General features: G+C 45.9%; 1 protein-coding gene across 4 annotated transcripts in view; it reads left to right on the plus strand.

Moving 5' to 3' along the window:
• Positions 1-16,857, plus strand: part of LOC124608858 (protein UBASH3A homolog) — a 257,494-nt gene that overhangs the window by 167,723 nt on the left and 72,914 nt on the right. For all 4 annotated transcript variants that reach the window (XM_047140020.1, XM_047140022.1, XM_047140023.1 and 1 more), the window contains one exon: positions 2,930-3,065. In XM_047140020.1, coding sequence (XP_046995976.1) covers positions 2,930-3,065 — 136 coding nt within the window. The remainder of the gene's footprint in view (positions 1-2,929; positions 3,066-16,857) is intronic.

Genomic DNA, 16,857 nt, shown 5'->3' on the forward strand with positions numbered 1-16,857 from the left:
GACAAATGCTATAGCAGTTTCTTTAAAAGGATATGGCCAGTTTCCTTTCCCATCTTACTGCAGTCTGAGCTTGTGCTTTGTCTCTAATGATCAATTGCTGTCAATGGGATGTTAAACTGTAATTGTCACTCCCTTCATTGTAATTGTGCAATAAAGTTTGTTTACCAACCAGCCCATAGAACAGTAAGTGTACTTCATACCTGCAGAATAAAATGTAAAAAAGTTGTATCTGGTTACTTTTCTGGCTGTTACAATGAAATCAGTTTATGTATACTGATGTTCTGTATTTCACAAATTTATAGCATAGCTCATAGAAAATGCTATTCATCATGTGTGTATCATTTACTGCTAGATGAAGCCCTCCTCCATATTTCTTTGTGCACTGTAATCTTCAGCTACAAGCATCCTGAACTAGAGGCCATGCATTGCAGAACTCTTCAACACTTAAGCTCTGCAACTTTTTTGCTAGGAGTAAGATCAGATTTTGGAGGTGAAAATGTCAAAAAGTTGACTTACTTTTCCCATTTTCATTTACTGATGTCTTATGACATCATCTTCCAGGGTAATTCATCACTGAGGAAAAAAGTGTTTGTTGCATGTCACAGTGTAATAGGAGTAATATGTTGTATCCACTTGAAAACCTCTTGTAGACAGCTCTGTAAACAGTTGGGCCTTCTGATAACAGCATTCCTTCAGGAGAAGTTTGTGGTCAACAATCAATCACAATTTGAAAAAGGCAGAAACATTTAACGGTATAGTAGTAGAAAGAGAAATAATGCTCATTATCAATTTCCCAGCTTTAGTGCGGCACAGGTAGGAGTGAAGTATTGATCTATAAAAAAATTTGACTGTCTTCCTAGTGATGTAAATAACTTAAACAAAATTAACTGAAACAAAAACTGTAAGTATAACTGCATGACATCCCTCTGACTCTGCAGAATAATTTATGTAATAGTATGATTGTGTGTGTGTGTGTGTGTGTGTGTGTGTGTGTGTGTGTGTGTGTGTGTTTTAAAAGAAGGAAGGAGAGACATTAAACACAGTTAAATAAATATTACTGTATGCATAGGAAGAAAGAAGAACATTAAGAGATTGTGTAAATGGTCAGTATCTTGCCACGTTTTACACTGAAATGTTGTACTATAATTTTAAAACTGGCTCATTCCATGCTGTAGCGAGATGTTGCAATAATAATCCACGAAACTCATAACTGACAAAACTAACTAACTGCCCAACTTCCTAACTGTGTCTTATATGCATCTTTTCTATTGTCTTCTACCAACCTTCCACCGGTGCACTATTTTGATCTTTTCTTATCTCTTGGAATTCAGCAAAGAATTTCCTTCATCTATTTGCCATTAGTTCCTCTGGCGACAGGTCTTGCCCATCCAAATTTCATTTTCATTACACTCATAACATACATCTTCCACTCTAGTCAGTTCTATGATCAGTTTGTTTGTTTTCCTATCTCTCCCATTTTCTATATAGTGTGCTTACTTTCTGAACATGCATTTAGTTTTGTACATTCAGTTCTTAGCTGTGATGTTCCTTTCTGGGAGACCAATAGACAAAATATGAACACAAATTTCACACTCAGGAAAGGGCTATAAGAGTAATAATCAAAAACAGTAGTTGAGCTCATTGTAAGAGTCTGTTCAAAACACTGGGTATTTTGACTGCACCAGTGAATACATTTACCAGGCAGTTGCACACATCGAAAATAATTTTACTATACAAACAGCTCTGTCCATGATCATGGAATAAGGTCCAGACTGAACTTACATTACCCAAGAAAGAATGAACATAAAACTCAAATAGTATTTTCTACCAAGGAATAAAACTGTACAGGAAATTGCCAAAGGAGACTGCTAAAATTGGTAAAACAAACTTATATAAAAAGGCAGGTAAAAAGTACCTGTTAAAACATTCTACATGAGGTAGGTTACTTTGATAATACAGAGTAGGATTTTGGTAGAAAAAGGTAACACACATAATAATAAAACATCTAACATTCTACATAACACTTTCTATTATTATTTTTCATTCTTTTTGCTACTTTTCTGGAGAAACTTACGCCCAGAAGTAAGAAATGTATAGCATGAACCCCAAGTCTTCTTTCTGAGCTCAACATCGCACTTGTTGTAAAGGGATGCTGACTCAGTTCTGCAGGCTAGCAAATGAATAGTTGCTGTGCACAAAATGGTCCTGACGTCAGCTGGAAGTGTGTGTAGTGCACAGTTTGTATTGTATGTGCAGTGACTGGGAGTAAGAAATGAGTGAATAGTGAAGTACTAGACTTTTCCATTATCACATAACTAATTTCTAAAACAGTGTTGTATGCTAGGGTAAACTGAATGAGGTAGCATTGTTTTAAACAGAATGGCCTTGTATTTGGAGGGCTGGAGGCTCCAATTTTCATCCAGCCATCCTGATTTAGGTCTCCTGTGGTTTCCCTAAATTATTTCAGTCAAATAACAGGGTGGTTCTTACTATAAGCCCACCACTGACTATCTGTCCCCTCCTTGTCATGCTAGAACTGTAAGTCTGTAAATATCTGTATATGTGAATTACTTTGTTTTTGTTCTTCTTAAATTGTAATACCAAGACTTGTCCAATATACTTGGAAAATAGATCTGTAGATGAATAAAACAACAACAACAATTAAAATTTGTCATTTACATAATGTGTCACGTTTTCTGAGGTTGTAGTTGTGGTAACCACTATCTTCCATTTCCTCCTCTGTTTTGGACACATTAATTCAATATACATCTCTTAAATGAAATACACTCTGTACGTTTATACCATTTTGAAAAATCACAACTCTGCTGCATTTGTTTATTTATACATTCAGTTAGGAAATTGTGTAAGTGTGTTACGAGAGACATCTATAATCCATACACAAGTGTTATTTTTTCATGCAAACTTACAGGTTTGTACAAGTGCAGAGTCAGAAGCAGCCTCTGAGGTAACGAACAGTGAACCACGCCACCTGTATATTGTTCGTCATGGGGAGAGAATTGACTTTACATTTGGAACATGGATCCCATACTGTTTTGATGAACAAGGTACGTTATATTTTTATTTTGAGTTTGAAAGTATGAAACAGTAAAGTATTGCTGGCTGATGTAAATGATGGTAATGTCTCAGTGTTCTCTTGTTGTCACTGGTCATGGAACTATGGATCAGTGATTGAGATGTGTATATAGATTTTGATAGAATTAATAGAATGAGATTCGTAAAGTAAATGATCATGTTCCAGATATATTCCCACCTGTTTTGTGATTCCTGTGTAACTTGGCATATTATACCATGTGTCATACGTAAATTATTTAATGATAGCTCTCTACCTTCCTAGTTTTCCACAAAATTTGTTTCTTTAACTGTAGTACATTTCTTGTCCCATGCTGTGGCCATAGGTTACAATTTGGAATATAAATGTATGTATTTGGAATGGGAATGGGAAAAACTTGGTAACAATGGAAAGATGAATAGTGGATGTGTTAGGGGTGGCAGAAACAAGGTGAAGAGATGAAGAAAGGCATAAATTGAGAAAGAAGTTTAGACTACTAGACAGACAATGACAATGGCACTAGGAATGGAGTGGGTATAATTGTCGGAGTTTGACTGTAAGAAGAATTAACTATAATACACGAGAGAATGATGAGGACAAAAGTATCATTGATGGGGAAAACATTGATAATATTACTTGTATATGACCCCCCCCCCCCTCCCTTCCAGAAGTAGTGTATTTAGAGCAAAAAAGAGGGGTTTGTGGAAGAAGTGCAGAGACAGATGACTGGGCAGAACACACTTGTAATGATAGATAGTGATGTACATATTGGTAGAGAGAGAGACACAGACATAAAAATGTATTAATTGAAGACATAAAGTCTATGTGTGAGTCAGCAATCATATTTTTAACTTTATTAATAATTGTCTGTCTTGAAAACAAGATGGACAATGATTGATAAAGCATGAAAATATACTTGGAATAGATGGCTGGGGAGGGTGAGACAGTGAAGGTGATAGGTTATTGGACTTTTGAAAGAAGAATGAATTTAAAGTTGGAACGTCATGGGTTTGTCTAAGGCCTCAGATGGAATGACTTTAACATCTGTGAGGCTGCTCATCATCTGCCTATCCACTAGTACATAGTCTACTACTGAAGTTTGGGACCAGTCTCCACTGTACCAAGTTATTTTGTGGCTACTTCTCTTCTTGTACCAGGAATTTGCGATCGCCAGCCCATTCCTCTTGCAGAGTTCCAGCAACAATTTTCCTTCTCTATTTCGGTTCCCCCAGCCCTCTGGTCCCATTATCTCCTCGAATCCTTTCCTGTCTGTGCCAACATGTGCATTGACAGACAGTGACCATCGGCTGTTGGTAGCCACCCTGAGAGAGAAAAAAGATAGGAGGGCAACAGATATACAGGAGAAAAGGTTGAAGACATGGATGCTGAAAGAGGATGAACGGAGGACCCAGTACCAGACACTGATCAGGAAGAAACTGCCAAAGGAAGATCAGAGAACAGTGGAAGAAGAATGGGGAGATTTTAAGAGGGCTCTAGTTGAGGCAGCTGAGACTGTGTGCGGAAGAACTAGCACAAAGAGGAGAAGTAAGGAAACTCCATGGTGGAAGAACATATGTAAGGAGGCAGTACTTCGAAAGAACAAAGCCTTCAGAGAATGGTTCCAGACCCGAACAGAGGAAGCTAGGGTAAAATATAAGGAAAGCAAGAAAGCGGCACAGACCATAGTAAGGGCGGGGAAGAAGAAGTGGATGGAAAAATGGACAAGAATGTTAGAAGAGGACAGTGAAGGGAACAAAAAAGTACTTTACACCATGGCAAGAAATAAGAGGAATGACAGAAGCGAGTGCCTGAGGATCATGGATAATAATGGAAGAGTTGTGGAGGAAATGCATGAGCTCAAAAAGATTTGGAAGGAGTACTTTGAAGATCTGTTGAATGCCGCCAAGCAGGTAACTAACAGCGATGGAGAGCGTAAGGCAGCAGACGATTATAATAGTGGGGAAACTGATGATCTAACTTGGAATGAAGTAGAAGAAGCCATAAAGAGGATGAAAGGGGGCAAGGCACCAGGTTGGGACGAAGTAACAGTGGATATGATACGAGCAGCAGGAGAAGTAGGAACCCAGTGGCTATACAGAGTGCTGAGGGTGGTGTGGAAGGAGAACAGAATTCCTGAGGATTGGAAGAAAGGAATTATAGTCCCGATCTTCAAGAAAGGGGATAAAAGGAGATGTGAGAACTACAGAGGAATCACCCTGCTATGCCACTGTGGAAAAATCTATGAAAAGATCCTGGAGAAGAGAATAAGAAGCAGTATTGAAAGTAGACTGCAAGAGGAGCAGTATGGTTTCAGACCGGGAAGATCAACAACGGACCTCATATTTGCGGTAAGGCAACTGCAGGAAAGGCACTATGAGTACGGGAAGGACTTAATCATGGCCTTTTTAGATATTGAGAAGGCGTATGACATTATCTATAGGGACAAGCTCTGGGATGTGCTGAACGCAAAAGGGATAGATGAAGAGATAACACGAAAAGTCAGAAAAATGTATGAGGGAAGTGAGAGTTGTGTGAAAGTGGGGAGGGAACGTACTGCATGGTTCAAGCTGGAAAATGGGCTGCGACAGGGAAGTGCACTTTCGCCTTTATTGTTTATTATTGTTATGGATGAAATCCTACAGCAAGTATCAGATGCAATTGGAGATCATAAAATGAAAGCAGTGCTTTTTGCCGATGACCTGATGTTATGGGGAAATTGCGAGAAGGAGGTGCAAGAACAGTTAGATGTATGGGAGGCAACGGCAGCACAATATGAAATGCATTTCTCTGCAAAGAAAAGTGAAATAATTGTCACAACAAGGAAGAAGAATAGGCCAAATGTGGATATAACTTGTGGAGGGGAAAAACTACAAGTGGTAGAGAACTTCAAGTACCTGGGAAGCGTGATTGAAAGTAAGGGGGGAAACGCGATGGAAATAAATGAAAGGTGCAGAAAAGCAGGGCAGTTCTACAAATGCATTAGGGGGCTTATTTGGAGCAAGGAGGTGCCACAGAAATCCAAGGGAATTATATACCGAACCTACTTCGTCCCCATATTGGCATACGGAAGTGAGACGTGGGTAATGCACAAAAGCGACAAAAGTAGAATACAGGCTAGTGAAATGAAGTTCCAGAGGAGCAGGTTGAGTGTAACAAGACGAGACAGATTGCGAAATGTGTATGTGAGGGAAAGACTAAAGGAGGAACCAGTACAGGACAGGATAGAAAAATCAAGACTGCAGTGGTATGGACACATGAAGAGAATGGATGAGGGAAGAATTCCAAAGAGGATGTTTGATCTGCAACTGGAGGGGAAGAGGCCCAGAGGAAGACCAAGAGATAGATGGGTGAAGGGAGTGAAGGAATGTGTGATTAGAAGAGGAGAGAACTGGACGAAGGTGGAAGAGGGGGAATGGTGGAAAGACAGAACGCGATGGAGAGGCTTGTGTTCCCGACAGACCCAGCCAGTGGCTGGAAACTGTCCAAGATGATGATGATGATGAACGTCATGGGTTTGATGTGTGTGTGTGTGTGTGTGTGTGTGTGTGTGTGAGAGAGAGAGAGAGAGAGAGAGAGAGAGAGAGAGAGAGAGAGAGAGAGAGAGATCCATATTGTAACATGGTGTTGCAGTGATTGTTTTAAAAAGTCAGTAGTTGATTATATATATTAGTAGATGAAATGATGAGAAACATTGCAGTTAGCAAGATAATGCCATCAGATGCATCAGATGGTGACCATCACCTGTTAGTAATGAACATCAGAGAAAAGGGGGAGAAAACCAAGAAAGGCATATAAGTGTGTGGAATGTAAAAGAGGCAGAGGTAAAGGAACATTATCAGAGGAAAATAAGAAACAAAATCCTTCTGGGTGAGCTGCAAACTATGGAAAATGAGTGGAGGAGCTTATGAGCACAATGATAGAAGCAGCAGAGGGAGATGTGTGCAAGAAATGGCAATAGAGTTACTTGGTGCCACCTTGGTGGGATTCTGAAATAAAAGGAGTAGTATTGGAGAATAAGATATTTAGATTAATATTTCAATAAAGCATATTAAAGCATGGGAAGAATATGAAATGAGATAGGAGGTGGCACAGGAAAAGAGAAAGTGGATGGAAAATGGACCACAGTGATGGAACAGTTAGTAAAGGAAATAAGAAAATACTGTGGAATAATCAAGAATACTAGAGGAGAAATGGCAGAGAATGTAAACAAGGGTGGTATAGATGGAAATGAGGTAGAGGTGGAGGAGGATCTGAAAGAACTGTGGTGGGCATATTTTGAGAATTTGCTGAATACGTATGTAGCAGTGGAGGAAGATACAGATGTAGAGAAGAATGCTACTGAACTATAAATGGATGAAGATCTAATGTGACTAGAAGTAGGAGAGTCACTGAAGAACATGAAAGAGGAAAGGCATTGGGGTTGTACGAGCCAAGTGCGGAAATTATCAGAACAGCAGAGGTGGGGGCACAGCAGCTGTCTAGACTTATCAGATCCTCTTACTTTGATCCACCGTCATGTAGCAGATACACCAGACAACCTGTTCCTGCTCACAGCACCCTTGCAGTTAAAGTATTGTATTGAAATGTCTCACTGTGGGCACACATTCTAACCATAAAAAAAAAGTTAGTGGCATAAAATGTATCTGAATGAATCTCTCACTCTGCAGTGGAAAATGCATTTTGTTGAGAACGCTCTTATAGCGCAACCTATCTGAGGATGACTCAGAACTGGCCCTTACAGCTTCAGCTTTACTTCTCTCAGTAATTTTCTACTGACTTCTGAACTTCACAGAAGTTCTCCTGCATACCTAGCAGTCTTTCACATTCATGGAAGAAAGGATATCACAGAATAATAGCTTAGCTTTAACTTAGGGGATTCTTTCAGGAATGAATCTTTCACACTGCAGCAGAGTGTAAGAGCTTAACCAAAAAAAAAAAAAAAACAAAAAAAAAAAAAAAAAGGCAAGTTTCTGGATTTGAGTCCTGGTTGGGCACACAGTCCTGGTCCGGCGCACAGTCCTAATCTGCCGGGAAGTTTTAGTATAAAATGGATTCAGGTCTGACCCTTCTACAATTTTTATATGACCGTTAAAATTAATGTCTAACTCCTGGCTTCAGCTGTCAGAGACTGTGGTCATGTATGTGTGAGTTGTTTTTGCGTGTGTACGTGTCTGTGTATGTTGTCTATTTTTGATGAAGGACTTGTTGGCCAAAAGCTCACTTTCTGGCAGTTTTTTTGTTGTGCCCATCTGCGACTCAACATCTCTGCTGTATGATGAGTAGCAACTATGCTTTTCATAATAATGTCTAACTTTTTCAAAAAACATATTTGGACTTGGCACTTCTACAGAAGTTTGATTTATGGTTAAAGAATGTATCAGTATAATAGCTGATCATATTCCCAACAACACTTAAAAAGCTGTGATAGATATTCACTCTGATGCATAACCAGAAACTAGGAAAATAATTTCACAGCACCCATCAATGTGAATCCAGTGATTGTACAGCCAATAGAGACAGTAATATGATTCTTCTTGTCAGTTGATAGTAATGAAGAACCTGAACTGTATGTTCAGTCTTTGTCACTATTTTCAAGGCATAATAAATGAAAAGTGAAAAATAATGGAAGTGAAACATGGACGATAAATAGTTTGTACAAGAAGAGAATAGAAGCTTTCGAAATGTGGTGTTACAGAAGAATGCTGAAGATTAGATGGATAGATCACACAACTAATGAGGAGGTATTGAATAGGATTGGGGAGAAGAGTAGTTTGTGGCACAACTTGACTAGAAGAAGGGATCGGTTGGTAGGACATGTTCTGAGGCATCAAGGGATCACCAATTTAGTATTGGAGGGCAGCGTGGAGTGTAAAAATCGTAGAGGGAGACCAAGAGATGAATACACTAAGCAGATTCAGAAGGATGTAGGCTGCAGTACGTACTGGGAGATGAAGAAGCTTGCACAGGATAGAGTAGCATGGAGAGCTGCATCAAACCAGTCTCTGGACTGAAGACCACAACAACATCAATAAACGGAAAACCAGTTGTTCTACTGCGTCTGTGAATACTACTAGCAAAGCTTGCAGTGGCACTTTCTTCTCAAATGTAGACTTCTTGGTTTTTGTTGCAGGCCTTTTTTGTGAAGATTGGTTTGATACAGCCCTCTGCATTAGTGTAGCCTATGTAAGAGCCCTCATCTTTGCATAACTGCTGCAACCTACATCCAGTTGAACTTTCTTGCTGTAGTCCAGCCTTGGCCTCCCTCCAAAAATTTTTATCGCCCCCCCCCCCCCCCCCCCTGCTGCACCCATTACTAAACTGACTATTACTTCTGTTACTTGATGCCTCAGGCTGTGTCACCAACCCATTTGTTCATTTAGTCATTTGTACCCTAAAGCTCATTTCTCCAGTACATTCTCATTAGTTGCTTGTTCAGAATTCTTGTACAGCACATTCCAAAAGCTTCTAGTCTGTTCTTGTTTGTACTTTCTATCATCTACATTTCACATCATATGACACTGTAGTCCAGATAGATATTTTCAGAAAAGATTCCCTAATACATATATTTATATTAGATGCTAACATAATTCTCTACACAAGTTATTTTGATACCAAAATGGCAAAGCTTATTTAATACTTTTTGTGTCTGATTTCCTTATCTGATCTGTCAGTGTCACCTGATTTAATTTTAGTACACCAAATTAGCCTAATTTTACTGTGGTTGATGTTGATCTTATAATCTCTTTCCAGGATGCTATTCTGCCCATTTAACTGCTCTTTCAAGCAACTGCAACTGCTGTCTCTGCCAGAGTTATTGTGTAATCCAAATTCCTTCTTGTTTTCCTGTACTGTTTGTTCTATGCACAGTTAAGTGACATGGTGGTTAGTGTATTAACCCTTTCTCACCTCCTTCTCAACTACCACTTCCTTTTAGTGTCCTTCAATACTACTAACTGCAATCTGGTTTCTGTCCAAGTTGTAGATTTCATTTTGCTCCCTTGGTTTGACCCCTGGATAACTTCAGAATTTCAAAGAAAGAATTCCAGTCAACATTGTCAAAAGCTTTTTTGAAGTTTTACATTGCTGTTATTTATGAATAATAGCACTCTTTTATTTTGTCGTACTCATGGAGTACACATTCCTTGTAGCTAGCATCCCAAATATTTTCCAGTTATACCTGGATTAACTAATATGAAGATTCATTGTTTTTAATTTTTTGTCAACTGTACAGACATTCTTATTGTAAGTAGAGTAACAAACAACAACAGTTCAATAAACTGCACAGCCTCTTTCTAACTCTACAAGATTAAGGGCTACAACAAAATCAGATTCTTAAAGGTGGTACTTTACTACATGGGGAACATCCTTCTTGTTGTTGTTGTTGTTGTCGTCTTCAGTCAGAGGACTGGATTTTCCAGCTTTCCACACTAGTCTATCCTATATAAGCCTCATCAGCTCTGCGTAAGTACTGCAACCTACACGCATTTGAACTTGCGTACTGCATTCAGCCCTTGGCCTCCAAGATTTTACCCCTCCCCCCTTCCATTACCCCCCCCCCCCCCCCCCTGTGCGTTCGGGGGTAAGAATAGGCCCGCAGTATTCCTGCCTGTCGTAAGAGGCGACTAAAAGGAGTCTCAAACGTTTCGGCCTTCTGTGATGGTCCCCTCTTGGGTTTGACCAATTTTTTTCCAAATTTCCGTTGTTAGTGCGTGCCATTTGGGGAAGGACACCTTACGTGGTGTTTTTCTATTGGTCCATCATGCTCCACCATCTTGCATGATACCTATTGTCGTGTGGGGGGGGGGACTACGCCCAACATCTTCTGGGTTGTCTCCTTCTCGCCTTCTGCGCACTCTTCTTCTTAGCGCCCACAACAACTGTGGACCCTTTCAACACCTAAAATCCAGCACGGTAGCCAGTCCGTTGTGGTGGGGTCGTCATGTACCCTCTTGGTGGTAGCCCCCTGACCACGCAGGGATCGCACTACAGATGCCAGAGCTGTTTCCTCCCCATGCATGCCAAGGAGTATGTGCCCATCTTGTCTGGGGCACGGGGACTCCGGGCAATGGGATATCGGCCAGGTACCCGTTGCTTTGGCTGGGTGGCGCCCTTGGGGAGAGCCCTCGTTCGGAGTAGGTGGCATCTGGGCGGATGTGGCGCAATGAAGCGCAATAAATCACACCAAGCTGGTGGTCGCATGGCCACCAGCGTCTCTAAGCGAGGTAGAGTCGACTTTGATGCTGCGCACTATGACCCTCAGACGTTCCCCTCGTTGGCTGCGCCATGGGAGGGACGCCGATCTAGTGCCAAGCGGGAGCCTTACGTACCGCAATACCTTGTCTGCAGCAGGACTGATGGTGACTCCTTTCTTACGACGAAGCCTATGTTTTTTGTGGAACACCTGGAGGATAAGTTTGGGGAAGTGGCGGGGTTGTCAAAAATGAGGAATGGGTCCATCCTCCTCAAGACGTCCTCCCCAGCCCAGTCACGAGCGTTGCTTTTGTGTGATAAGCTGGGTGACGTCTCTGTTACCTTCGCTCCCCACAGTAGCTTAAATATGGTCCAGGGGATTATTTACCATCGTGACCTCTTGTTGCAATCCGATGACGAGCTGAGAGCCGACTTGGAACGACGTGGTGTGCATTTTGTCCGTCGTGTACATAGAGGACCCAAGACAAACAGGGTGGCCACGTGCCTTTATCTTGGCCTTCGAGGGTGATGTCTTGCCCGAGAAGGTCAAGGTGATGGTTTACCGTTGTGACGTCAAGCCATACGTGCCTCCCCCGATGCGGTGCTTCCAGTGCTGGAAGTTTGGGCATATGTCCTCCCGTTGCCCATCCAGCGCTACATGTCGAGATTGCGGACGCCCCTCTCATCCTGATTCTCCATGTGCGCCTCCGCCTGTATGTGTCAACTGTGGGGAGCACCACTCTCCATGCTCGCCGGATTGCCCCGTTCTTCATAAGGAGCGGAAGATAATGGAATTTAAGACCCTGGACCGGCTTACTTATCGAGAGGCTAAACAGAAATATGAAAGGTTGTATCCTGCTTCCATTCGAACATCTTATGCTGCAGCCACGTTATCGTCGCCCACGCGAGCGACGGTTGTCGCCTCATCTGTGCCGCCTTCAGTGGGCCCTCGGGGCCGTGTATCTCTGTCTGCCCCCCTTGTGCCTGGGGGCAAGCCTTCCTCTGTTGCCCCCTTAGCAATTGGGGGCAAACCCTCTTCTGTCGCTCCCCCCACGCTTACTTCAGGAGTGACATCTGCTCCACAACCGGGAGGCTCGATCCCTCCCCCTCCTTCTCCGCCGGCGTTGCCTCCGCCGGTTCCTCTCTCGCGGAAGGGGTCCCTCGGGGCTCTCCCTTCCTCCGTTTCTTCTCCTACCCAGCCGGATGTCAGCCAGTGGCTGAAGGTTCCGGCACCTGCTGGTCGTAGGGCTTCTGCGTCGTCGTCAGCCTCCGACGCTCCTTCAGAGAAGCTCTCCCAGCCCTCTCACCCTAAGGGCCAACGTGAGAAGAAGGAACAGCATGTGTCCAAGAAGAAGGACGTTCCGGCAGTTTCAGCACCGCCTGCTGTACCTAGTCCTGGCTCCGGGGATGAGGTGGAGATCCTCGCCTCTGCCGCGGATCTCGCCCTCACGGAACCCTTGGGGGCCTCTCCTATGGACTCAGCTGACTCTCCCCCGGTGGCGGCAGTTGGCTCTGAGGTGCTGTCTGCCTCTTAGTTGCATTCACGTCCTCCCAGTCCCTTCCTGCTTCCATTCTCCAATGGAACTGCGGTGGTTATTTCCGCCACCTGCCTGAGCTCCGGATGCTTCTGAGTGATTCCCCTGTTTTCTGCATTGCTCTGCAGGAAACTTGGTTTCCAGCACTGCGGAACCCCGCCCTTCGCGGTTATCGGGGATACTATAAGAACCGCGCTGCCTGTCACCGAGCGTCAGGTGGGGTTTGTCTTTTTGTTCACCACTCTGTCTGTAGCTCGCCAGTACCCCTTCAGACGCCTTTAGAGGCAGTCGCTGTCAGGGTTGAGCTCTCGCCGGCTATTACTGTTTGCTCTGTTTACATTCCTCCGGATGGGGAGCTCCCCCGACATGTCTTGGCTGCACTGCTGGCTCAACTTCTGCCACCTTTGCTGCTTCTAGGCGATTTCAATGCCCACAACCCTCTATGGGGTGAGACTGTCTCCGATGACCGCGGTTGGGCCGTGGAGCATGTGTTGGCTCAGCTCGACCTTAGCCTCTTGAATACCGGTGCTCCCATGCATTTCAGCGTGGCCCATGGCTCTTTCTCGGCCATCGATCTCTCTCTTTGCAGCCCCGGACTTGTCCCATCCCTCCACTGGCGAGTGCATCCTGACCTCTGTGGTAGTGACCATTTTCCCATCTATTTGTCACTGCCCCAGTGTCATTCTTCTGGGCGCCTGCCCCGCTGGGCTCTCCACAGGGCTGACTGGCCGGCTTTTACTTCTGCTGCAACCATTGAGTCTCCCCCCCAAGGTGACATTGACGGGGTGGTCCGTGTCTTAACCACATCCATCATTTCGGCGGCCGAGGCTGCCATCCCCCGCTCTTCTGGACTCCCTCGGAGGAAGGCTGTACCCTGGTGGTCGCCGGAGATTGCTGAGGCTATTCGCGACCGTCGGTGGGCTCTCCAGCGTCATAGGCGGCACCCGTCTCTGGAGACTCTCATCGCCTTTAAGAGGCTCCGTGCCTTGGCCCGCCGTCTTATTGCACGGCGTAAGCAGGAGTGCTGGGAGCAGTATGTCTCCTCCTTGGGCTCCCGTGTTTCCCCCTCGCTCGTGTGGTCCCGGATCCGGCGGATTTATGGATACCAGACCCCTATGGGTGTACCTGGGCTCTCCTTGGACGGCGCTGTCTGCACGGACGCTGCCGCCATTGCTGAACAGCTTGCCGCGCACTTTGCGACGAGCTCGGCGACTGCATCTTATCCCCCCGCCTTTCGCTCTCTAAAGGAGCGAGCCGAGCGGACACAGTTCTCATTTCACACGCGTCATTCTGAAAAATACAATGCTCCTTTCAGCGAGAGGGAATTCCTCGCTGCCCTCGCCGATTGCCCTGATACAGCACCAGGACCGGACTGCATCCACGCGCAGATGCTGAAGCATCTCTCCCGGGACTGCCAGAGACACATTCTCGCGGTATTTAACCGCATTTGGAGCGAAGGCGTGTTCCCGTCGCAATGGCGAGAGGCTGTTATTGTCCCCATCTTGAAGCCCGGTGCGGACCCACTGGCGGTGGACAGCTATCGTCCCATTACCCTCACCAACGTTTTGTGCAAATTGCTCGAACGTATGGTGGGGTGGCGTTTGTGTTGGGTCCTTGAGTCGCGCGGTCTCCTCGCTCCATCCCAGGGTGGCTTCCGTCGGGGCCGGTCTGCCACGGACAATTTGGTGCGGCTGGAATCTACTATTCGTACGGCCTTTGCCCGACGTCAGCATCTCGTTGCTGTATTTTTCGATCTGCAGAAGGCGTATGACACCACATGGAGGCATCACATCCTCGCCACGTTGTATGAGTGGGGTCTTCGTGGTCGGCTCCCGGCTTTTCTTCAAACCTTTCTATTGCACCGCTCTTTCCGGGTGCAAGTCGGTGCCGCCTCTAGTTCTTCTTATACACAGGAAAATGGGGTCCCGCAGGGCTCGGTGTTGAGTGTGTCCTTATTTCTAGTGGCCATTAATGGTCTGGCTGCAGCCGTGGGGTCGTCGGTGTCTCCTTCTTTGTATGCCGATGACTTCTGCATCTCATTTAGCTCCACGACTACGGGAGTCGCCGAACGCAGGCTGCAGGTAGCCGTTCGGAAGGCAGCATCATGGGCTCTGACTCACGGTTTTCAGTTCTCTGCAGCCAAGACTCGAGTTATGCACTTCTGCAGGCGTCGGACGGTCCACCCTCATCCTGAACTTTACCTCGACGGCCACCTGCTTGAAGTGGTGGACACTTGCCGCTTCTTGGGACTCGTGTTTGATGCCCGGCTCACATGGGTTCCTCATATTACTCAGCTGAAGCAAAAATGCTGGCGGCACCTCAACGCCCTCCGCTGCCTTAGCCACACGTCTTGGGGTGCGGGTCGCTGCACGCTGCTGCGATTGTACAGAGCCCTTGTGCAGTCTCGGCTTGATTATGGGAGCCTGGCCTATGGGTCTGCATCACCCTAAGTGTTGAAGTTGTTAGACCCCATACACCACTGTGGGGTCCGGCTTGCAACTGGCGCTTTTCGTACGAGCCCTGTGGATAGTCTACTGGTGGAGGCCGGGGTTCCCCCGCTGCGGATTCGCCGCCATCGACTGCTCGCCGACTATGCTGTCCACGTGCATTGCTCGCCAGGCCATCCCAATCGTCGCCTGCTTTTCCCTGCCATGGTCCTCCATCTGCCCGAACGGCGACCTAGGTCTGGGCTTTCCGTCGCTGTCCGCGTTCAGTCCCTGCTGTCGGAATTGGGTTCATTCCCTCTTCCGCCTCCCTTCCGGGTCCGTGCACCTACGCCTCCCTGGTGTTTGTCCCCGCCATCCGTCCGTCTGGACTTGGCACAGGGACCCAAGGACTCGGTTCCGCCTGTGGCCCTCCGTCGCCGTTTTCTTGCGCTCCTCGCCTCATTTTCGGACTGTGAGACTGTCTACACTGATGGTTCCCTGGTTGATGGTCGCACTGCCTACTCTTTTGCTCATGCTGCCCATGTTGAGCAGTGCTCCTTGCCGGCTGGCTGCAGTATTTTTACTGCAGAGCTGGTGGCCATATTGCGCGCTCTTGAGCATATGCGTTTCTGCTCAGGTAGGTCCATCGTGATCTGCAGTGACTCCCTGAGCAGCCTTCAGGCCATCGACCGCAGCTATCCCTCCTCTCCTCTGGTGTCCTCCATTCAGGAGTCTGTTTCCGCCATTGCCCGTTCTGGTCGTTCGGTGGTCTTGGTTGGGACGCCCGGTCATGTTGGCATCCCAGGGAACGAACGTGTAGACAGGCTGGCCAAAGGGGCGATCGACGCCCCGGCTTTGGAGATCGGCCTTACGGCTCGCGACCAGTAGCTGGTGTTGCGCCGTAAGCTGATTGGGATGTGGGCTGCTGAGTGGCGTGGCATGACAGCCCCGAATAAACTGCGGGCTGTCAAGGGGACGACCGATGTGTGGCGTTCCTCCCTGCGGGCTTCTCGCAGGGACTCGGTAGTCCTGTGTCGGCTGCGCATCGGCCATACATACCTGACGCACAGCCATCTGTTGCGTCAGGAGGATCCCCCCTTGTGTCGGTGTGGGTCCCGGCTGACGGTCGGCCGCATTTTGCTGGAGTGTCCTCGACTGCGCACATTCCGGCAATCTTTTAATCTCCCGGGCGCTTTGGCTTTGGTTTTATCCGACGATACCTCCATGGCTGACAATGTTTTACATTTTATCCGTAGTAGTCCTTTTTATGGTTCAATTTAGGGAGGTCCTGCGCCTTTCCCTTTCTGTGTCTCTTGTCCTTGTGTCTGTTGCTGTTCTGGTGTGCCGTCAGATGGTTGACTCTTTCCCTTTTTTTTTCTCGTGGTCAGTCAACCAGTCTCCGGCCATCCTCCTTTCTTCTGTTTCTTTCTGTCTGGTGTTCCTCTGTCCTGTTCTTGTCTGTAGTGTTTGTTGCTGCATTTGTGTTCTTTTAGCGTCTGGTGGGACGTCTCCTCCCCGTTTGGTTTTTACCTGCTCCGTAGATTTTCGGCTCGCCTGATTTTGGAATGGGGGACTGATGCCCTTCGCTGTTTAGTCCCCCTTAAACATCCCAACAACCACCACCACCACCACCACC

The sequence above is a fragment of the Schistocerca americana genome, chromosome 1 (assembly GCF_021461395.2).
Source record: "Schistocerca americana isolate TAMUIC-IGC-003095 chromosome 1, iqSchAmer2.1, whole genome shotgun sequence".
Lineage (NCBI taxonomy): Eukaryota > Metazoa > Arthropoda > Insecta > Orthoptera > Acrididae > Schistocerca > Schistocerca americana.